Genomic DNA, 24,577 nt, shown 5'->3' with positions numbered 1-24,577 from the left:
CAAAAGCCAAGTTAAATCCTGTACAGTTAAAGGCCAGATCCATTACTGTGCCTTATGTGGAGGGCAGGATGGATGCCCCTCTCGCAAATTTCTGACATGAGGATTGGCAGTTGGTCCTGAGAAATAATGAGGAATCCTCAGAAGAGAGGCAGCTGCAATGTGAGAGGGAGAATGGAGAAGCAAAGGCCCTCGCTCAGGCTGCGAAGGAGCATGGCTTAGTGACAGGTCCAGCACTGAGGACAGTTCTGTAGCTGCACAGGGCATGTAGGGTTGACTAGGGGAGCCAGCCTGGTTTGGGGCATAAGCCTTTCTGGTGCCATGGCAAGGCAGCTTGGAGATGCGAAATAAAGGAGGGGTTATTCATGTAAGTTGTCATTGCCCTTAGCTCAGATCTTTGTATCGTGGGCTCTTGTCACACAGCAGAGCAGCAGCCATGCATTCTCTTCCACTGCCTGTCCCGTTTGGGACTCCAGCACCTCTGGCAATCTCTGCCTCCAGCTCTGCCCTGCCCAGGCAGGAGGGAAAACACCCGAGCAGTCCAGCTGTTGGCTTGACATAGCTAACACATTTCAAAGTGGGAAGAACGGAGCAAGGATCGGGTTGTTAATTACACAGATTTCTATCTGACTGGATTTGTAATGTTACTCAGACTAGCACATAATTGCAGCAGCCTTACAGTATTACCCTTAATCAGAAAATATTTGTCCTGCAGCCCCATCATGTATTTGAACTCAAAGTGATGCCAAAAAGAAAGGGGAGGCAGAGTCCTCCAAGAGAACTGCATTGCACTTACCTGTCCACATAACATCTGGGCTCTTTTTGTGGGAAATTTTGTCAGCTCATAAGTTTCACCAGTATTGCACTTCCTCAAGAGAAAACATTCGTAATGCGCCAGAATGCACTTGTCTGTGATTCTGTCCATGTGTTCAGCTAGAGCAGACAGTCAGCATTTGAATCATGCAGAGAGTGAAAGTTTTATAAACCCCAGACTGAGCTGAGATACCACAGAGGCAGGCACCACCTGGCTAACATGCATGGCAGGTACCTGTCATTAATGAAAAGTTGTCAGTAAGTAACTACACAGTTAGCATCCATGTGCAGCATATGCACATCCACACACAGTGGGAGCAGGAATACAAAAAGGCAGAGCAGACACACCACTTCTGCTTCATCTTCATAAAAGGCTCTTGCGGCTTTTCCCCTTGCTAAGCTTGTAGTACAGAAGTGCAGAAGAATAAAAGCAGCTCTCTCGCTAGTGATACAGACCCCTGGAGCAGCCGTCGTGGGCTTTATGGGAATGACATTTAGGGCTGACATCAGATCTGAGTGTTTGCATTGGATTTCAGTGTCAGCATCGGAGGTGTGGCTTAGCAGGGACACTGTTCCAGTCTTCTGATCCAGCTAAGAGGCAGTTCCCTCTGAGAAGATACTCACTCCCCTCGTCTCTGCTATCCTGCTTGCGTCTGACTCCTCCCTCCTGCAGCTCAGAGCAGTACAGGGTGAATCCAACAGCCTCTCATTTCTGCTGTTTCTCCCTGAGCTACTAGAGCTTGAACATACCTGATGTTCTGCCTTCATTTCAACTGAACTCGTGAGTAAGGCACATTGCCTGATACCTGTCAAAAGCGAATGGCATGTAATTAACTGAAGAACCTGAATTAACCATCTTCCAGTACTGAAAGGATTTTGAAGAATTGCATTTTTTTTCCAGCACCTTTAATACTTCATTGTTGTCTGATTTTTCGAGAGCATGAGTAGTTCTGGTTATCAGGGGTGCTTTCACCTGAGTATGTCTTCATGAGATGCCATGAAAGAGAGTCTAGGAAAACAAGGAAACTTGTGAAACAAAGAAACTTGCGATGTGGAGCTGACAGTCTTGGTTTCAGCTAGCAAAAACTGGGAGAGTCGGTGAGAAGGCAAAGAAAAAAATTTGCCAAGGACAATGTCGGTAACGCCCAGTAATTTGTCACTTAGTGGGATGAGCTCCTTCACCGAAAATCATAGTGTTATGGATAAGCCTCACGAGCAGAGAACTTTGAATGTTTTTCTATTCTGCTTGACTTTTATCATTGCATTCACAGCACTTCTGGGCAGCATTTATTCACTAGTTTCCCTGCTGAAAATGCAAACCAGAACCACGGTTTCAATGATTGTGACCTCTTTGTCAATAGATGATTTGATCAGCATTGTGCCAGTGATTATTTTCATGCTCACCCAGTGGTCAAGTGATGTCCTCCCCCAGCCTCTGTGCACCACCTCAGCACTTATATATTTATTCCAGGGCATTTCTAGCAACCTGAAAGGATCTCTTATAGTTTCTTACAACTTTTACACCATCAGCAAAACTGAGACAATAAGCTGCAGCACTTCCAAGCACCGAGTGAACATGGTATGGGCCATTCTTACCATTTGGATTGTCAGTTTGCTGATCTGCATTTTGCCTCTCTGTGGCTGGGGCAAGTACATCCCTACCTCCTGGGGCTGCTTCGCTGATTGTGCCAGTTCTTACATCTTGTTTTTATTTATTGTCTACTCGCTGTGCTTTTGCCTCCTCACAGTGCTGTCTGTTCCTCTAACTTACCAGCTGTTGTGCTCAGATGAGCAACAGCTATTACACGGTGATTACCAGGAAGTCTCTGGAGGCTACATCACCCCTGGGACGCCTGCAGGCTGTGGTACTGCTACTCCGTCTCTGTCACCAGTGGACCCTGTGGATAAAACCCTGAAGCATTTCCAAAACACATGTCCAAGCTCGGAGGCAGTTTTTAGGAAAGGTGTGGCTGGAAGCAGTGCACTCGAGCACCACTGCATGAACAGCATACAGAGCAGGAGCTTCATGGTGGGCTTTGCCCAGAAACGATTCTCACTGATTCTTGCATTGACAAAAGTCATCCTCTGGCTTCCAATGATGGTAACTTGTCAGATTGCTTTACTTTCTAGTGTTTACTTACATTTAAATGGCATGTGAGTTGGTGTGCTGTGTATTGAAACAAATGAACAGTAGCCATTGCAGTTGCTCGTCATAGTCTGTGCCAGCAAAAGTCTTTTTAAGCAGGTCTGTGTCACTACATGGATTTAACTGGCTTTCAGCAGGTTTGGCAGAGCCTGATTCAGCATTACGTTACCCTATCACTATATCACTTGTATCACCTGAATAAAGGGATGAATAAGATCCATCCTTTTGTACTGCCAGCTGTCTGACAAGTGTTTGTTCATCATTCTGGGGTCTGTGAATTGTACTAAGGTAGCTCTTCTGTCCCTCGTCACAGCTGTGAGTCACATTCTTTGCCAGACTGGTTAACAAAAAAGGAGTTTGTTAGAAAAGTGAGGTTTGGTTGGATCTTTCGAATCTCTGTAGCATGGGGGGAGGAAGGGGGAAATGCTGTCCATGTGCATGCACTGGTATATTTGGGAATAGGTACATTCATGTGTAACTAAAGTCTGTTTTGAACACAGAACATGTTTTGTCCCTGTCCCCAGGATGTGTACAAACTCAGCATCTGAGCTTCTCTCAAGGGAAAGAGTGTGTTACGGAACATCTGCCATGCAGCCCTGTGTGGTGCTAAATTCTCTCTCCTGTTCCTCGTCAGAGGTTGGGGTTCCTCAGTAGCACACAAGAGAGACTGAGCTAGCAGTGTCTGATTGTGTGTTGCTTTTTAATAGTGCCAAGCATCTATATTTGGCTTAAGCAAAGGTTTTTCTGCGAAATACAGAATGAGGAGGAGGGCCTCTGTCAGGGTGTTTTCTCCACTCTTGGTTAGAAACCAAATTATTAGGCTCAGCAAACACTAATGACAACCCGTGTCTTTTAGTTCTGTCGTATTCATAGTGTGATGTTCCGTTTATTCCTTTTAGTTGTATCATATTCATAGTGTGATGTTCTGTTCATTCAGGCACATGAGGAAGTGCCTCATGTGCCTGAAGTGATTTAAATTTCAAAATGCTTTGTTTTTCAGATACAAATGGTTGTCCAGCACATCACTGGTTTCCAAAGCCTTTCATTTGAGGCGCTTAGCTTCCTGCTGACTTTGCTGGCTGCCACAGTCACCCCAGTATTCGCCCTGTCAGAACACTGGATCCACCTGCCCTGTGGCTGCATCATTAATTGCAGGAGGAATTCTTATGCAGTGTCTTCGGAAGAACTCAAAAGTAAGTACAGAAGGATGACACGCAGCTGGGATGTATCTTGTTGTAGTAAAGAGGATAGGAACTTAGTGTCAGGAGCAGGACTTTGTACTCCTTAAAATCATTTACCTGAATTATATAGATATTATTCGTGACAGTGTATGGGACATTAATGTGAGGCAGTTGGATGGAAATGGTGGATGCTGAGACACAGAAGCTTGGCTGATTTTCCTAGGTCACTACCAGATCTTCTAGCAGAATCTGATGGACTCTGAATCCTAGCTTTGCTCGCCTCACCTGCAGTGGGAAAGATGTCTCTACCAAAATCTGTCACTAATCAAATACATGGAACATGCTAAGCATGTTTAATGTGGTGGGGTAAAAAAAAATATGCCGATTGCAAGCAAATTATAAGGAAGGGAACTGTTGCTTGTACTAACCAGAAATCCCAGTGACATCAATAAGCAAATAGCAAAGGACATGATTTACGACAGGGGCCTGTGTCTCAGCATGTTCATGCTGCTTGTTGAAAGCTGAGGAACTTCTACACAGTTTTTGCCAAGAAGTATTCCTGTCCATGTTAACAATATTTACCTTGGTGTAAGAGAGGATGCCAGACCTTCACTGGTAACTGGAATCTTCTAAAGCCAGGTTTTATTCTGGGCCTCCTTGTAAAACCTGCTGGAGGAACAAAATAGTCAGTTGGCAAGGACCTACAAGAATCATCTAGTCCAACTGCAAGAGTGAAGAGCTAAATACCCCTGAGAATCTGGGTGTTGTTTCCCATTCTCTGGAGTGAAAGTTCTCTTAACATTGATGGGTGAATCCCTGGCATTCACTGTATGTTTAAGGAGAAGGAAAGCTACTGAATCCTACAGAAAAGCCATTCTCTTTCAAGGCTTTCACTTGGGTTGGACACATTCTTCAAGTGCAGAATGGCTTGTGCTGCATCTGATGCTGTTTTAACTGCTTTCCTGGAGAGGATGACTGCAGTTCACCAAGAAGGCAGTTAATTTCAGTTATATTTAGTAGTGATATTTAGAGAGATAAATGGACAATGGATAGAAAAGTAGCAATTATAAAATTATTTAAAATAAATCTATGACTTTTAGATACTTGTAACTGAAGACTGTTCTCAAGTTTTAATGCAGTGACTGCTAAGGTCAGAATTTCACCCATAATTATTTATGATCTCGTAAGCACACAAACTTAAGTAGAAGTAGAGGTTGTATAAATGTATCCCCATACCTTTTATTTTATAATTTGGCATGAAATTTTTGGTGGGAAGATTATAAGTTAAATAAAAGGCACTCTTACTGACTACATAAAGTAAGATGAAAAGGGGGGGAAGGAAGGATCTCAGGTGATTTGTGATCACCTGAGGCAGAAGAATGAAAGAGTTTAAATACTGATTGAGAATTTTTATTTAATTGTTCAATTACTGTGAAAGATTAGTTGGAGCATTGAATTTAGAACTGAGAATGTTAAAAAAATTGTGTAAATACTTCAGATATATATTTTACTGTAAAATTCTGTTTTTCTTGCTTGACTATTGATATTGAAGGTTAGTTACAGATTCACAGACATATTTTCTCATTTTGTACAATTTTTCACCTTTAGGAATATAGCTGAAACAAGCTGTGAAGAGTATTACATATATAGTGTGTATCCCATAAAACATCATACATCGTGTGATTTTCAAAATGGCAGATAATCTAGCATTTTCTGGGCATCCATTAACTTTGGAATTTCTGAATTCGTTAAGAAGGCAGTATAATAACATACTGTCTGAGAAGTCTGTCTTCTCAACAATTCATTCTTTTTATGAATAGAAAATTGTCTGTTTCAAGCAGTAGTTGAATAATTTATTCCATGTTTTAGAATGTAATTTTCATTCTGTATGTAATCTCATTTTTTTCCTTGGTTTTGACTCTTTAATGTGACATTTCTTCCTTTTCTGCTTAGCCAAACGTAGAGGTTTCGAATTCAACCTGTCATTCCAGCAAGGTTATGGAATCTACAAAATCTCCCATGAAAACCACCACCACCACAGTGGGGATGGTCAGTCTACATCCTGTCACAACCTGGTGAGTGATGACAGCGATAACTCTAAAGAACCTGGGAGCAGAAGCGCTGGCCTCTCTCACTGTGGGACAGCAGCATTCAGCATCCTGGCCCTGGCGGAATGCTCCCAGGATGTCCCACCAGAACCAGTGGCCAGGCAGGACCCCAGCAAGGAGGAGGGCACCAACCTTCTCCTTCCTAACAAATGGGGAACCCTTGACAGAGAAGAGGGCAGAAATTCTGAGCAGTCAACTTTCTTTGGAGAACCAGAAAGGAGGCTGTCACAGGAGGAAAGCCATAAACCTGAACTCACAGATTGGGAATGGTGCAGGAGTAAATCAGAGAGGACCCCTCGACAGGTAAAATACTTATTTGCCCTTATTTTTTTCTGATAATAAGAACTACCTTACAAAAAATAAGTTTTGCTTACATTGAAATTATTATTAGTCTCATTGGTACTTTTAGTTACTTTTAGTAAAAATCATATTTAGCATTGTATATTTTAGTAACTGCACACCTATTTGCAGATTCTGATCCTGCAATAATTTCTCACTTACCATCTTAATTATTATTATGATGATTTTGTGTGCACCTGCATGATCTCTATATAGTAAGAATTCAGTATGAATTATGTTAATTCATCTTAATGAATAGGAATTTTCTCTCAAAAAAATTACATTTTCAGGAGTATTTCCAAGCATCTGGTGGCTTTTCTTGTCATGCTAACATTTTGGGTAGGGGAAAGAAGAGAACTGCAAATCCCAACATGAATGGTAATTCCACAGAGAAATGCAAATTTAAATCCGGGCACAAAGATTTCTTTTAGATTCAAGCAAAAAGATCCCAAACATTATATTGTTCATCCTTTTCCTTTAGATAGTGAGTAGTTATTGGGAAGAAGAAATTCTGAGAAATTTGTCAGTTTTCAGAAGCTCTGAGGGAAAAGTGAAGGTGGAGTCTTAATACATTAGTGCTTCAGTTGAAAGACTTGTTAAAGTTGCCTGTAATCTCAGCTTGTGCAGTTCTTTGTGCAGAGGTTCTGTATCTCCTCTCTCATATTTGCTGTACATTATATTGAATCCAACAGAGCTTTCCACAGCTTGGGAGAAAGGGAATATAAAAAACTAGAGGATTTAAGGACATATAATCAAAAATTAGTAGAGAGTGCTCCAATCTTCCGATGTAACTCACCAAGAGGGGTGTCCTGCTGAATGTGCCACCGTTGCCATGAAAGTTGGGTTTTTTGCTTTCAGTTACTGCAGGACTATGGTCTGTTGCTAGGGCAGACTCTTCATTTACCTACTCCTTGCCATGCTGATAGTGGCATATCAAGAACGATGGGATCACTGATTTCCTTAGCTTGGAGGCATTTTGGTTCTGCTATGAGATACATTGTTGTTACTGCCCATCTGGGAGGGTCTGTGCTGACTTTTAACTAGAGCTGGGCTCAATATTAAAGGAGAGCTGTGAGAGAGACTTGCCCCAGACTGCTGTTTGTAGAATGGCAGAATTAAACTGGATCCAGCAAAAGGACAACTATTATCTCATGTAAGAACATAGGCTTAAAGGAGAACTGACAAGCTTTATTTTTATTTTCTGTAATCAGTTTTTGTTTAAGGGGAAAAATGTCACAACAGTTATTGCAGGTTGAATGCTATTAATGAATGAAGGGAGAGATTGTTAGCTATTCCTTATCAGCAGGCAATGAGTATGAGGGTTTTCTGTCTCCCACAAACTCATGATTATGAACCAAAGGCTGAGAGCTGGCGTGAGGCACTGAGTGAGCCTACAGTGTGATCTCTGTAGTGGAAATTGAAATGAGCAATAGTTGTTGATCCCTGTGGAATTTATATGCTGCTTTCATCATATACTGGACTCTCAAAAGCATCTCAGAGTGGCCTAAGGAGTGAGGAGAGATAATACACGGTATCGTGCAGTTATTTGCTCCTTCTTTGTGCACCTTTCCTGTGCGATGGTATTTATGCTCCAGTACATTATTTTAGTCTGCATAAATAGTGTATATAATGGTCTTCTGGCAGCATAGATACATCCCTAGATAAATCAAGGTAGGTCTCTATACATATTAGTGCAGTTTTCATGTTTTCTGAGTGACACAGTCCCAGGTTCACATAGCTGCTGTAAATTGCCTCTGAGACAATTAAAATTTCAGTTCTGCCTGCTCACCTTTGGAAGTTAGTACAGTCTCCCTCTGCTTATTAGAATTCTGGTATCTGCTAATACCTGGAACCCCAGCCCTTCCTCCCACCACAACGCTGAGCTGATGCGGGAGGCCAGAGTTTGGGGCACGATGAAGTCAGAAGCCAAAGCCAGTGTGCCTGGCTAAGTGTTCACTGGACTCTGAGGGTTTGAATGTGCACTGTAGAAGTCAGTAGACATTTGGCATTACAGTCAGTGGGAGTGGCGTAAGAGCCTGTGTGAAGTCCACAAGACAGGAGCTGTGGAAGGCTGTAGGTTGGAAAGCACCTCTGGAATCACCTCATTCAACTTCCTGCTCCAAGCAGGGCTGACTTCACAGCTAGGCCAACTTGTTCTCAACCTTTGGTACATACATAGGGAAGAATCAGAAGATGTATTTTATATCTAAATAGGGGAATCCCCTCTCCCTCTGATAAACACAAGTTTATCATTTGAATCAAAGTAGGAATTTGTTTGATATTTCAAATTTAACTGATGATCCCTTTCATGAAAAAGCAAATGTTCCCTCTCTTGCGGTGTGCAGTGATGAATTTTGCATTTGCGGGCAAAAGAAAATGATGACTCAACCTGATTTTAGTCTACTAGTTCTTGCTAACCCTTTGTGTGCCATGAATAGTCCGGTTAATAAAGTCAGTATATCACTAGGTTAATCCTTGCAGTGGGTGCTCTTGTGGCCACGTCCTTGTGGCTCTCCTTGCAGTAGTTTCCAGATGGTGGTTAAAAACAAAAATAAAAAATTCCTTTTCCCATCTCCTGTGGCTGACATTTCAAATTGCTAGACCTGTGACTTCCATTGCAGCAGGTATGAGGAGCTCTGTGAAGCAGCTGGCTACAACTGCATGTGGATAGCTTTATTTGCCCTGCAGCTTTATATGTCACTTTGGGACATACTTCTTCACTACTTGCACTACAGGGAATCCCAATTCATGCTTTTCTGACCTTTTCCAAGTTACAAACCAGTGTACAGTTGCCAGGCATTAAGGCTCCTATGGTCTAAAAGTTAAGGCTTCTGAGTTACAGATCTCACTGTTTCTGACATTCAGCGTGAGTTTCTAGAGATTCGGAGTGCTGACATTTGCTTTGCTGCTGAAAAAAGGCAGAATATGCAACCCCAGCAAGCATATTAAAAGTAACTCTAATGCATTTCTAAAATTTACGTTGGATGAAAAGATAAATTTGGGCCAAACATTAAGTAAGTTGAAAGCCATCCCTTTTGTTTATCCTATTTGTAAGTCCCTAGGTATCTAAGAAAAGTCACTTTCTCCTCATCACTCTCCATTTCTCACCTTGGTTAAAAAAGGAGTCTTTCCCTAGCATTTATTAGGTGTGTACTTCTACTTAAATTGTCAAGTAAGCTAGCCAACTGGGAGAAAGTACCAAACCTTACAAAGAAATGGATTATTATCCTAATAGGATAAAAGTTCCTCATCTTCAGTACTTTCAGAGTATAAATGCGTGATCACAGAAATAAATATAGATGTTCTTATTAGAGTACTTCCAGCTTTCTTTCAATAGGCAGAACTGCTTGTAATAACTTACGGTAGGAGGAGGAATAGCAATTACCCATGCGTTTTCAGCTTAGCTGTTAAGTGATGTAGTAAATGTGTCCTTAAATGCTGAATTTCCACATAGTAGAGTAGTGCAAGTAGTGATAGGACAGGGGATGACTAATGGCTTTAGTAATGACTTTAAACTGACAGAGGGGACATTTAGATTAGATCTTAGGAAGAAACTCTTCCCTTTGAGGGTGGTGAGGCACTGGTACAGGTTGCCCAGAGAAGCTGCGGCTGCCCCATCCCTGGCAGTGTTCAAGGCCAGGTTGGACGGGGCTTTGAGCAACCTGGTCTAATGGAAAGTGTCCCTGCCTGTGGCAGGGGGGTTGGAACCAGATGATCTTTAAGGTCCTTTCCAACCCAAACCATTCTGTGATTGTGTAGTTCGTGATTGTTGCAGTCCGTGGCATTCTCTTGTACTGCACAGGTCAGTGGAAATGAGCTGGGTGTCACCAGCTAAGGGCCTGTCGTCATGCCTTTTTATTAATCCTTCTCATAACCACTTTGCAGATTAAACAGGAGAAGAGAGGAGAGAGAAAAGGAGGTGAGATGTCATGTGCAAATAAAATCAGGCTTGAACAAACATTGTTTCGTGAATAATTACCCAAGGTTTCTCTGAGAAAGCTTGGGAGGAAGAGAAACCACATATTGGAGAACAGTCCAGTCGGAGCATGCTGTGGTCCAAAACCAAATCCAGCGCACATCCTGCCCAGCATACCTGTGGCAGCAGTTTTATCTGTTACCAGGTCACCTGCTACTTCAATTGGCACAAGTTACCTGGGCACACCTAGCTTGAGAAGGCTGTTGGCACGAGGGATGTGAAGTCTTTCCTTACAATACGTTGTTTTCACCCTCTGAGCAACGAGTGATACTTGGAGACGGCTGCCCATTTTAATTTGTATTGTGAAAACAGTATTTTTTATTCTATGTTTCCAGACCTTAAATAAGCAGTGAGAAAGATATCAGTTTAGCCTTTTGAAGACTAGGGTGCCAGACAGTACGTGTGATGCCTTTGATTTTCTGTTGAAGCTGTGTGCTACTTGGAAGATGGAGTGATAGTAATGATGCTGTAGCTGGTTATCTCTTCATCATCTGTTCTCTGAGTAAAGAGTTATTCCATCAAAGTGATTTCTCTGGAATAAAAGTGGGATGAAAGGAGAATGAGGCAGCGGGTTTTATTTAATAGCTATATAGACTAGCTATAATTGAGAGGGAGAGAAAAAAATGGTACTTGTCATTTCTAACTCTTCCTCAGCTGCATTTTTGAAAGATACCTTTAACATCTTACAAAATACCACTGTATCTCCCTTTCTTAAAAGAGTTTTAGTGTAAATATGTCATGTGGTTTTTTGCCTATACTAAATTGCCTTCAGGCAACAGAAACCTCCCAGGCTTGCAATATTTTATAGCCTTTCTGATTATTTCTTTTCTATGACTTGGTACTTCATCTATGGGTTGCCTCAAGCAAACTCTTTCAAGAGACTCTCTGTATAGAACCTATTTACATGCCCTGCAAAGAGAAGGGGGAAAGCTGTGTAAATTTTTTCACTTAAGAGAAGTCAGCACTGTACCTTTGCAGTTGAAGTGTTTTTAGTGGTGATAAATACACAGGATCTTTCTCACTACAAGAAAAGTGTAAACATTCCAGTAAACATCAGGCACAGCATAGAAGCTGAGTTATTAATAGAATCATAGAATCATAGAATCGTAAGGGTTGGAAAGGACCTTAAGATCATCTAGTTCCAACCCCCCTGCCATGGGCAGGGACATGAGATTCGATGAGACTCGATGAGATTTGCTTTCCACTGGCCTATACAGCTGTACCCATGCTGGTCTGCCGTGATGTTCTCATCTGGTATCTTCCTGCAGATGGTGTTCCCTCGGCTGGAAAATCAATGTAGCATTTCACCACCATCTTCTAACTTTGCTCCAAGTGAGACAAAGTGGTGTGGCCCTTGCGATGCTTGCTGGCTCTCTGCTTGCAGTTAAACTGCAATTGGCACTCTGTTGAATTACACTAATAGGACAAATACTGAGAGTAGAAACATTTCCCCAAGAAGGCAAGGCTGAACATAAGCAAGCTCCCATAGCGCTTCCTTCCTGCTGGCACCCATCTGTGAAGCAGCTGTCATCCTATGGCTGCTGTTTATTCTGTCTGGTTCAGATAAATAAGCAACAGCTTTCAGATCTGTTGCTTAAACAGGTTTTAATGTATGCTAGATACAAGTAGACATGCACACATGGAACTAGAGAAAAGAAATAAAAATCTGAGCCATAGAGATGTAATGAGGATAAACAAGCCTTGTGGACCTGACTGATGACACTGTGTCAGAGACTCTTACAGGAATCAGTTCTGCAGAGAGCTGCACTGATGGGTATCAGTGTTCCTTTTCTGAGAGAACAGACAATGCTGTGAACAAAATCAATATCACGCTGACCAAGGGATCCTTGTACATTGGCCCTAATGTCACTTAATGGAATAGGAGTTAGAAAAGCAGTGCAATTTAGACACCTTTGCTATAAAGCCATTCCATTCTAGGCTGATATGTTCTCAATTTTTTAAAGGCTTGTGCTGTTCTTCAACATACTTTTCTTCATTATATTTCCCTAGTAAGCAAAAACACCATTTCAGTTTAGCTTTCCCATACCTGCAGCTCAGCAGAAAGCCTGTTAGTATGATGCTTGCAAATGAACCCAGAACTTTTTTCCAGGACTGGTAATGCACGCCACATCAAATAAAATTGCAGCTATTACAAAAAAGAGAATGAATGTCAGCAGATCATCTATACAAAGAGTGACTGCTTCCTAGTAGCAAGGTAATGGAGTGAGCTAGACCAGACATCCCAAGCTCTGAGTTCTGTACCCACCATATACATCCTAATAGACCTCTTCTCTCTTCTGCAGTACTAACTTCTGCAGGCAGTTCATAATGTGTTCAGCCCTGTCAGTCCAGACTGTAAGAAGTAATTTTCAGACATTCATGGTGGAAAAGCTTTGGCAGATGTATGTAACTATGAAAAACGACATGTTCTTTAGAATGTGATACATAGATTGCTGAGTTGCACCTTTCTAAAGCAGGACATTTCAGTTCTGTGGACACAAACACTGCTTTAATTGAAGTCCAGGTGCCAAAACCCGTATTACTTGAGACTCATGGATACTGTGCAATGGAGATGCAGTGGTTGAGCTATCTACAGCTAGAAGTGAGGTGGTGCCTCAGTGCAGTGCTGACCTCATTGTTCTGCTTTTAAAACCTCAGGTAGCTTCTCTGCCTGCCTCTCTGTATGAACCTAGGTATGCACATAGACCGTGGTCTTAGCCTTCAGTTGCATGGTCAGTTGTTCCCGCATTCATTGTACCTCATGATTTAGACCATACAAGATAGGAATGCAAGAGCCAGAATTAATTTGCCCAGATAGCTACAGTGCTGGCATTTTTGTACTTTCAAGGGCATGACTTCTCAATTTAAATGTTCCTCTAGTGTAGATTTTTAATAGTATCTCTGTTTGTTGTGCACACCCCAAATATTTATCTTCATGCAAATAATTAAAATTAACATTGAAATTCTAATTCTGCATGCTCTTTTTTACCTGAAAGTGCAAATAAATTATTAGAAATTGTCATAAATTTCTCATACTGTGTTGTGAGAACAAATGCACAGAATTACATAAGGACCAAGTCTGTACTTGTTCTAAAAATCTTATTAAAAACAAACATACAAGTCAAAACAGACACGCACTTCTTCCCAGATATTTTCAAAAGAACAGTGTAGGATGCAAGACAGGTGTCCTGCAGGCAAGAAGTTTGGTGGAAGCCAGACATGCCAGCCTGTTTCCATATTGAAGAGAGCTGTTTGTTGTAAAATCAACATTTTGTAAAATCAACATGTTGTAAAATTTACATGTTGTAAAATCAACATGTAAAATTCTGCCTTTGAAGAAGACTATTTAAATGTAATAGATGTGAAACAGTAAGTACTTACATGAAAATATGGAGGGTTTGTAATAATTTAGCATAAGTGCAGAACATCTATCCTTCTGTAGGATGTCAGCAATTGAGGAGAAAGTGAAGCTCATGGCAGATGCTGTCCATGAAGCCCAGAAGTAAGGAGAACACTGGACTCATCTGCACGGCCTTAAAGCCAGGTGCCTTCTGCGCTTCTGTCCATGCTGCAGCCACATTGCAGGGTGTCTCTGAAGGTACCATGTGCATTATTATTCATGGAATATTAAAGGGCTGTCTATTGAGCTCACTTGCTTCAGCCCCAGACAACCGAGTACAGAAGTTCTGGTACATAGATGGAAGTATTCTTACCTTAGATGCCTGTGTTTCACTTTCTGTTACTAATTTGTTCTAAAGAAATGTCTGTCCACATCAGGCAGGCCAATGACAAATGATGATTTTCAGGTCATCTGAGGTGAGCTTGAGCTTGTCTAATCTTGTCATACCCTGTTAGCTCCAAATTTTCTGCAGCCAGCCTCTCAAAGGGCAAATGATTGCAGTAATTAATTTCACTGCAGCTAATTTTTATTTTCAGGGAAATGGAAGACTAAGCCTCTGTTTTAAAATAAAAAGAAAACACATTGTCTCTGGAAAGAAACATCAAGATACTTATTGGAAACCTTCTAAAAATAGAACTCTTCAGCTAGAGCTGTATTCCACCAAAGTAATTAGCAATGCAGACTCATTAGAGCTTTCTTTAGGTTGCTGATATTTCTGTTTGCGAAGGCAGCATGGCCCAATAGGAGTGGCATTGGACTGGGACACAGCAAAACCTGCTGTCTCTTCTTGGCTCTACCAGTGTGCTGTCCGCAGGCTTGGGAGAGTCACTCGCCGTTCTGGGACCTCACATCTGAGCTCTCCTACTTCTTCCAGAGATGAGATACACACTCTAATATGATCTCTATTTTGCTGTAACACTAATATGGCACTTAGCTTATTCCAGGGCCTGTGATTCATGACGTTTGAAACTTGGGGATCGTGAGAGAGAGTCTAAAAACTACCTTGGGCTTGAGTCCATTGCTGAAACACTGGCATGTAGAACCAGTTGAGATGCCTTAGGGAGTCCCACTTGGCCTCCACCTGCTGCTTCAGGAGGTTGTAGGTCTCCCATTAGTTCTCTGTTACGTTTGAAAGTTTTTTGAGGATATCCTGAATCCTCTGTGTCATCTGTTATGGCACTAGGCAACTGTGTCTGGGCAACTAGTTCAAAGTTTAAATGTCTGATTACACAGCCTTCTTGAATAGTCAGAGAGGGCATCTCCTAACATAGTTGCACTGGAGAATCCTTCAAGCAAATTTTCTTTTCCCCCTTGATCAAGTAGGAATTTAGGCTCTTAGTGATTTCCTTTCTTCCCCCAGTTAACTTTTTGTTTCTGCACTGGCCTTATTGCAACGGCAGTTTTTTGTCCGTAAAACCCAAGTGAGCTGTGAGCGACGTGAGCCACCCTTCAGGTCATGTGGCTCTGAACAGTTTATCTTCGATTTCAGTTGCTAAGAAATGTTACCTGGCTAAGGATCTGCTTCTGGAACAGTGTCAGCTTTGTTCTCAGGAGAAGTATTAATTGATAACTGTCTTTGGAGAATGGAGTTGTTCATGCTTTCCTTTCCCTGCTATGGAATCATCTGCTCCCTGAAACAAAGGATTAACAGGAAATCCTGGGAAGTGTGTGCTTATCCAGTCTGGACCATGGTCTCTGCAGGTGCTAAGCACTCTGCAGGTGCTAAGCTCCCACTCAGAGCTGGGACCACTGAGTTTAAGGTCCTAGTAACAGGATGAATCCAGTTACACTTAATGTAAAATGTGAAAAGTATGTAGAAATGTTTGGTATTTGGAATATTAAGTTGTTAGCCTTGAAGAATTTTCTAGGCTTCTTCTAGCAGAATAAATTCTTGATCAGTTATAAGCTAGAGTTTTAAATTATTTTGAACATCGCATGTAGATACTTCAGAAACAGTATTCAGAGTTGATTGCAGTTGTACATTCCTGACTTTTCTGTAAAGCACGGCTCTGCAACTTGCTGATCAACTCCTGCAGACACTAAAGGGAAGCAGAGGGAATGCTGCACACCCTTGGGAGGTACTTACCAGCATGCAGAATGCGGCTCTGCTTAGGCAAGGGATGAAATTAAAATTTTCTGACTCTACTTGCAGTTTAATACCCCTTTATTAATATTTCATGTAAGTATGATTATTGCATGGCAAACCAGATACAAAAGCATGTTTTTCTTTTGTTTATGCCAGTTTGCAAGGAGAAATACAGTAACAGATTCTGTAAATGTTACCTTTCCCTTCCTTTCCCCCTCAAAAAAGCTTTAGGGATCAAAAACTTATTTTCTGTGCAGGAAAGCTGCAGAACTTCTAGGTTCTATAAGTGGTCTTAGTAGGATCATTGGAAAACTGCAAGTCAATGGCTCTTGGGCCCCTTTTCACTGCTTCGAGCATTTACAAATTGAAACCTTTCTGCCAGGGCCTGTTGCCCAGCCCATTGCCGGGGCTTGGTTTTGTCCTCTGCAGAGGCTGAAGCCTCCGCTGTGCCACAGTATCTGGCTCAAACTCTGCTCAGGCAGCTGGAATAGGGCAGGGGAGCCGAGTCTGAAACTACAGTGATTATGAGGATAGTTTTCCTCATAGCCACAGCAACTGCTTTGTCTTCTGTGAAATCTGGAAGGTGGATGATTTAATAATGAAAGCATTTGCATTATCAATTATGCAGAAATTTCTCTGTTCAGAATGCATCAACACTCCTTAAGGAGCAAGTACATTTGTGATTTATTTCATTGTAATTTTTTATCTTTGCATGTTAAAAATACATGTGCTGGTACATGTAGTTCTCCAGTGAAATCCCTGTTGCAGATTCTAACAGACACAATAGCCGCCAGCCATCTCCGGCAGGAGCTGCACAGAGGGGATGCCCTGTGGTAGGACATGATGGAAATAAACACTCTCCACAAAAAGTAAAACTGAGCAGGGGAAGGGCCATCTCCTGTTGGCAGGAGCTTGTGGCAGACATCATGGCGTTAGAGATCCTGCAGCATTCCCAAGTGATGAAATGCGTGTGGATACATATTAATCAACTTTGAAAATTACCAGCTTGCTGTTTCTGTGATGCAAACCTGCAGAAATCAGTCCTCCAGGGGGATAGCTCAGATTTAGTGCTAGCCTGAGACTTTTATGAGACCCAGCAGATAATTTGTGGTATTCATTTAAAGCTGGCCTCAGCATAAAGACAGTTATTTTGGCTTACAGAGTGTTTTGACTGGGGAATACTGTAATTTTTTTTTAAAATTGAAACATTAGAGCATTTCTGAATTACAAGCTTTCAATCCTACCAGAAATTAAGAAACCAATTGTAAAAAGGTAAATATTTTATATACATATATGCTGTGTACAATGAATAAATAAATACTTGTATGTATCTGTGCTTGTGTGCACGCATAGAAAAAGGATCTATAAGTGGATATAAGAACCATATCAGACTTAATTTTAAAGCAGCTGTGTTCAAGCAGGTGTCTGATCTTTCCTTCAACTCTCCCAGCTGAGAGTGAGTAAGGTCGCAGAAGGACAAGTCTTGACTTTACAGGATCAGAATTGTGGGTAGCAAAGCTTCTTTGCCCTGTGTAATGGCCACAGGTGCCATACTGGTATGGGGTACATGGCAGTTAGAAAGAATGCACTTTAGCTGTGAGGTGTCTTTGAGATAGTACTACAAATCCCAGTATAACTACATACTGATAAAATAAACACAGTACTGGAGTTGAGAAGAATTTCTGCATTTTATTTAGGAATGATGATCATTATATATGTGTATCTAATACATTGCAAAAACTGCTGAGACACAACAGCTGCAAAATGGCCCTTTGGTTGAAAAGAGAGGGGTTTCTTTTATTTCAGAAAGGTCTTCACCTTTATACCAGTACCTGATTCCTGCATGCACTGTCAAGGTAGCATCAAAACATTGTCATTCTGAAGACGATCCAAGAACCAAGTGGCTCCATTTTTTCTGCACCTTCCTAAAAACATTTGTGTAGAAGTGCTTTAGAAAGAGAATGCATAGCATAAATTGTGTGTGAGGAGTTAATACGTGTATTTCTTTTAAATACTAGGTTTTCTTTTAAATACAGAAACACAAAGTGTGTGGGCAAAATAGTGTGGAATGAGCCCACTGGAGCAGTACCTTTGCAAAAAGCATTTTGGGCACAGGCTTTGGAGGCAGATGTTCAGAAACAGCGCCATGATTGTGTTGTTTTCACTGAAGTAAAAACGAATCATAACCTTTCTACACCTGTGGATGCTGTTGTTCAAGCTAAAATAATGCAGAGTTGGGGTACAGGAGCCTGGATGGGTAAAGTGAAAGCTACTGTTAAGTGTTACTCAAATTGCTTCCTCTTCTACTGCTTTGGAATTAAATTGCGTTGAAAGTCTTAAAATCAGAAAGCTGAACTATAGCGGAAGACAAAATACTTCTTCATAGGATGTGCCAGTATAGTCCGGTGTGCTAATAGGTTCCTATTTATTGCCATGGGTAGGAAGCAAAAATGGATATTTAGTAATCATATTAAGTACAAAATAAGGGTTACATTCTGTTCTCATTAGTAATAATTTATACTGAAAGTAATTCCGGTAATAATCAATTTTACCTGGCTGTACATAAAACCAGAAGTGCGTTTTTCCTTCTTTTGGGCTGTTTTTAATCATGGCATTTTTCTGTTGGGGTGCTGGACTCTAGAGCAGAGCTTGCAAAGCAAGCACAAGGCGGGCGACAGCTCTGAACCCAGGAGAGAGCCTGACTGTGCTGTTCAGTGCCCTGTGCATCACTGAGAAGCTGAGGGGCCAGATCGGGTTCTCGGTCACTATCCCCTTTCTGGCACTGGTGCAGAGTCCTTTCCGCTGCTCGGGCTGCAGTGGGACACTCACCACCTGTGGCCTTCAGTGTGGAGCACAGAAGTCTTCCTGGGGCTGCGTCACTTCAGGACCAGACAAGGTAGTGCGAGTTCCCTGCAGCACTTAGCTGTGGTTTTTCAGTTCAGTGGCTGAGATCTCCCCTCAGGCTTTATTCCTGCCTTCCCCTATCATGTAATTCCAGGGTTTGATTTAATTTTCAGTAAACTGTGATCGGTAAGTTCTGTAGCTGCTTAGTTATTTTCAGTAATTACTTGGATTTTTTTAAACGTTGAACGTTTTGCATTGATGGTGAATGGGTTTGTTTCACACACATGTACTGGCAGTTAATTGTCTAGTTTCCTTGCAATTTGGCTGCTGCACTGAAGATGTTTGAGCAGTGATTTGAAAGCTGCTTGATTCAAGGGCAGTGGTTACTAGGCAAGCGCCTGTTGCGGTTGTGAGTGCGTGGCATTATGATGCACAGTTTGCAAAGAGAGGAGTGGTTTCCCTGTTTGTAGAAACAGGTGAAGGTGTCTGTAACTGAACAGTATTTCTAGTGGAAAAAGGCATAGTTTACTGGCTTCCTGGTGAGTGACTGGGAAGTGGCCTAGAAGACTTAGTATACCCTTTTCACTTCTAAAAGTAAATACTGAAATAAATACAGAAAACAGACTTTTGAAAAGAGCCACTAAATCTGTGGTGGTTGGAAAATTTCTTGTTCTCAAGAACTGGAGTATTCATTCCAATGAGTGAGATTGACATATCCTCCATCTTGTTGACGTTCAAGATGACACATCTGCACTGTTTTATTAAGTAGAACGTAACTTTGCACTGAAGTAATCAGTTCTTATTTAACTTTTTTTTTCTGTAATCTTTAGATGTCTTCCTGTATAATCTAAGTGCTTTTTTAGACTCTTCTTCAGACTCTGACCTTGATTAACTGCCAGAAATGCAGACACTCTGAACTGACCCTGCAAAGGACTTAGAATGTTGATTTCAGAAACTAGACAGGAGGCTGGAAATAGAGCCATAGGGCTTGTATCCAGCAGAAACACCATTCTGAATGTGTGTTATTGAAGTTCATAGGTATCCAGGCTCTATCCATTGCAATATCCAAGATGCTTACCATGCGTCTTTACGCTGCTTAGAACAGTAGGCTTTGTCCACTTGATCTTAGCCAGAGCTGGATTTCTTGCTCTATCCTCCAGTGGCCTTAGTAAGCAGCTGGGATGGAAGATGAGTGGACAACAGCTTCATCAAGCTGAGAAAACAGTTGTTCTCACATTTTTCCTGGAGGAGTGATCCTAATTGCTAATTATTACAGAAAAAATAAGGGCCAACTCCTAGCTGAGCTTTAAAAAAAGCTCTCTCCTCATTGCTTTGAAACAAAGGCTGCTGGTGCTTACCCTTAGGAGAGCTACACTTGAGGGAGCCCCTGCACCCACCATGGCTCTGTACTCAAAACAGCAGCCAGGAGCTGGCAGTGAGCTGCTGTCAGCTAGCATTCACCAATCCAGGACCTCTGCCTGCTCGATGACACAGCACGATAGCTGCCTCTGTAACTGCACATTGGAAGAACACTTGAGGACCATTTTTCTCTGACAGATCTATTAAGGAGACTAATACAACTTTGATTTCCTTCCAGCAGGGCAAGCCATCTCCTAGGGTTTTGTCAGGTCAATTTCCTTGTCAAAGAAGAACATTAAGTCACAATCTGGCAAGATCTGTCTACGCAGTGGAACGTAATTTCCTTTACATGCTTTTTAGTGAAGGTGAGGTAATCATAGAATCACAGAATGGTTTGGGCTGGAAAGGACTTTAAAGATCTGCCACGGGCAGAGACACGTCACACTAGCCCAGGTTGCTCAAAGCCCCGCCCAACCTGGCCTTGTCACTACCAGGGATGGGGCAGCCACAACTTCTCTGAGCAACCTCTGCCAGTGTCTCACCACCCTCATAGTGAAGACTTTCTTCCTAATATCTAATCTAAATCTACCCTCTTCCAGTTAAAAGCCAGTCCCCCTTGTCGTATCCCTACATGCCCTTGAAAGAAGTCCCTCTCCTGCTTTCTTGTTGGCCCTTTTAGGTACTGGAGGCTGCTCTAAGGTCTCCCTGGAGCCTTCTCTTCTCCAGGCTGAACAACCCCACCTCTCTCAGCCTGTCAATGATGTGTGAGGTAGATTTGAAAGATCCTTCAAGAGGTCCTGATAGCAACAGCAACACAGAAGACGGTACAGAGTGATTCACCTTGCTACCTGGCAGCTTTTCAATACCCTTCTCCCTAGTGTCTGTGTGGGTGCAGAGCTGGGTTCTGCAGCTTCCCTGGTTTTCAATAGTCTTCCTTGTTGCACATTTCCCTCTGAACTGGTGCAGCCCTTCCTCCTGAGCTGCCCATTCCCAAAGTCAGCAGTTTGCTGCGTGCCAGGGAGGCTGCTTTTGGCAAAGCTGTGGTTCATTATATATAGTACTTTTTAGTGAGTAAGCAAGATTTCAAATGGTATCCTCTGCACTTGTCAGTAAGCAGCTGTAGCAAAGCCCAGCTGTAGCAAAGCAGATGAGGATGGAGCAATAGATGAGGCCTCAATGAGATTCTCCAGAACCTGAGTCTGATGTTTCTTTGCTGTGCATGTCTATTTCTGCCATCACTTTTGTTCTGTCCAGTGTGAGTCACTCAATGGAGAATCTCCAAAGTTAAAATGAGTCTCTGTAGTGTGAGAGTGAGAGCCAGAATCTGTCCTGCAACTCTATGGAAAAGAAGATAAAATAACCTACCACTGAGTCAGCTACAGCAATCTACATAGGAGCAAGCTGTGTCCTCTGTTTACAACACACGCAGTTGCGGTGATTTCTTTATGTAATGCTTTTATTTCTTTACAGCCTCTGAAACAATATTTTCATTGCAAGTGCTAAGAATTCTTGGTTTGAGGATGACCTTTAGTACTGCAGAGCTTTAACAAAATTTTCTTTCTCTGCCAGCTGGGGTTAAACCATGACAACTAAGACCTGACAAGTTGTTTTGGAAAGTTCAGCTTGGTAGCTAAGCCTAACTTTAGGCACCTAATTTAGTTAAGACAGGGTGCCCAAGGAGACAGATGTTGAAGCATAGGTGCCTGTGTTTGAACAGTCTCTGGCGTCATTTCTCTCATTTTGGTCACTATGAGAAGCTTTAGGAGATCACTATCTTGATGTGATTCAAGCAGATAGAAACACTTTCAGAGGTGCCTGTGAGTACTAGCTAGAGAGGTGCCTCCTAGTGCTGTCTCCTTGGGGACTGGCTACAATGGAACGTTATGTGTGGACTGTCCAAAAAAGTGTATGTGTCCATAAGCTGAGTCACAGTCACTTGAGACTTCACTTTTTATACTAAATGTATAATTATCAACCACTTCTTTCTACTCTTTAAAGTCATAAATACCATAATAAGTCATAAATATTTCTAAAGTATTGCAAGGAAAAGTCAGTAAGCTACGTTAACAAACTAAGCCTAATTTGCTTATTTATAATGGATTCTAACTTCAAAAATTAGCATGAGATAATGGTCATTCTTTCCCTTTCCAGCGATCAGGTGGGGCCTTGGCTGTCCCTTTGTGTGCATTTCAAGGAACTGTGTCTCTTCAGGCACCCACAGGAAAAACGCTGTCTTTATCCACATACGAGGTAAGCACTGAAGGGCAAAAAATAACACCCATGTCAAAGAAAATTGAAGTATATCGATCTAAAAGTGTTGGTCACGAGCCAAACGCAGAGGAGTCTCCTAATACGTTTGCTGACACAAGTGTTAAAATTCATTTAGAGGTACTTGAAATTTGTGACAATGAAGAGGCCCTGGATACTGTGTCAATCATCAGTAACATCAGCCAGTCCTCCACGCAGGTAAGGTCTCCATCCTTACGTTATTCACGGAAAGAAAATAGGTTTGTCTCATGTGATTTAGGGGAAACTGCCTCCTACTCCCTCTTCATACCATCAAACAATCCTGACAGCGATATTAACATATCAATTCCGGACACTGTCGAAGCTCATCGGCAGAACAGTAAAAAGCAGCATGTGGAAAAAGGTGGTTATCAGGAAGAAATACAAATATTGAATAAAGCATACAGAAAACAGGAAGAAGATGGCAACAGCTATTAAAAGGTATTTAATCTAGACACCTAAAATGATTTGACAGACATTGCTCCTCTTGACTCAAGTTACCCTAGCAGATACAAGTGTCAAGTGGTTTTTCCTAGCATATAAATTGATTTTGTTTGGGTACACTGTTAAATAGATTAAAACTTTTAATGATATATGGATCAAATAACAATACTTAAGAGCTTCACAACTTTGCATAGTGAATTTCCAGTTATTTATATATGTATTTATTTGAGAAACGCATGCGTCAAAAAAGAATCCTGAATAAAGTTTTAAAAAAACAGCTTTGATTGCTTGTTGGCACTGGGTGGTCTGTCTATGGGAACCTGTGGAAAATGAGGGAGCAGCTCCACAGGTGTGAGGTTCTGCTCTTACTGATGTGCCAGACCTGAAACATTTATCTTAAAAAAAAGTAGCACAAACATAAGACTAGCTCGTGTAGTTGACTTAAGTAGAGGATTAAAAGGTCTGTAAATGGTTTCATTTTCTCCTGCTCTGTCCATGATTTATATGTAACACCTATGTAAGTGGCCATTGTATAGACCTTTAAATGTGGGTGGCTGCAATGTAAGCATGCACATTCTGTAAATACGACATTGTTCAACCGAAGTGTTTTCATGATTGACAGTTCTTCTATCAAATGTGACAAGTGTTGGTTATTTTATGCTGTCCCCTTTTTTGCCTCCATGATCTCTACCAAGTTAAGACATTTCCCAACATTACAGAATATTTGCAACTCAATCCAGATCAAGACAGCATTTGAAATGTTTGAAGAGCTAGGACATCAAAATCAATTTGAATAAATCTTCATGTCTGAGTTGTCCCTAAGCAAGGAATAGTTTTACAGTGTCCCCTTCTTCCTCAAGGCCCATGCGAAGCTAATACTTTTCTCAACACAACCACAAGAGCACATGTCGCTTGCAGGAAGTTGCAGGAGTCTGTCGTGGTTTAAGCCCAGCCAGTAACTCAGAACCACGCAGCCGCTCACTCACTCCCCCGCTTCTTCCTCCCCCCGCTCCCAGAGGGATGGGGAGGAGAACTGAAAGAATGTAACTGCCACGGGTTGAGATAAGAACAGTCCAGTAACTAAGGTATAATACAAAACCACTGCTGCTACCACCAATAATAATAATGGTAAGGGAAATAACAAGGGGAGAGGATACAATTGCTCACCACCCACCGACCGATACCCAGCATGACCCAAGCAGCGATCTGGGCCTTCTGGGTAACTCCCCCCGGTTTATATACTGGGCATGACGTGCTGTGGTATGGAATACCCCTTTGGCTGGTTTGGGTCAGGTGTCCTGTCTCTGCTTCCTCCTGGCTTCCCCTCCTCCCTGGCAGAGATGAGACTGAGAAAGTCCTTGATCGGAGTAAACATTACTAAGCAAGGACTAAAAACATTGGTGTGTTATCAGCACTGTTCCCAGACTAAAGTTGAAAACACAGCACTGCACCAGCTACTCAGAAGGAGAAAAATGACTGCTACTGCTGAACCCAGGACAAGTCCCACTGTCTCGCAGCAAGAGCACTACTGGGTTTTATGCCGTATATATTTTGTTAGTAAACTAGTCATCACTCCTCTTGGGGTGGACCCTCATGCT

At 41.9% G+C, this 24,577-nt stretch overlaps 1 protein-coding gene across 1 annotated transcript; it reads left to right on the top strand.

Moving 5' to 3' along the window:
* Positions 1 to 1,366: 1,366 nt before the first annotated feature.
* GPR149 (G protein-coupled receptor 149) lies at positions 1,367 to 23,952 on the top strand. Its single transcript, XM_030494734.1, has 4 exons — positions 1,367 to 2,911; positions 3,957 to 4,149; positions 6,091 to 6,548; positions 22,401 to 23,952. Exons 1-4 carry the CDS (start codon positions 1,943 to 1,945, stop codon positions 22,971 to 22,973), a joined length of 2,193 nt encoding a protein of 730 aa, XP_030350594.1. The 5' UTR covers positions 1,367 to 1,942; the 3' UTR covers positions 22,974 to 23,952.
* The last annotated feature ends 625 nt before the right edge of the window (positions 23,953 to 24,577 follow it).

Source organism: Strigops habroptila, chromosome 8 (genome assembly GCF_004027225.2).
Source record: "Strigops habroptila isolate Jane chromosome 8, bStrHab1.2.pri, whole genome shotgun sequence".
In the NCBI taxonomy this organism is placed as follows: Eukaryota; Metazoa; Chordata; class Aves; order Psittaciformes; family Psittacidae; genus Strigops; species Strigops habroptila.
Note: the sequence above shows the minus strand (reverse complement) of the source record. Positions and strands in the feature narration are given on the sequence as shown.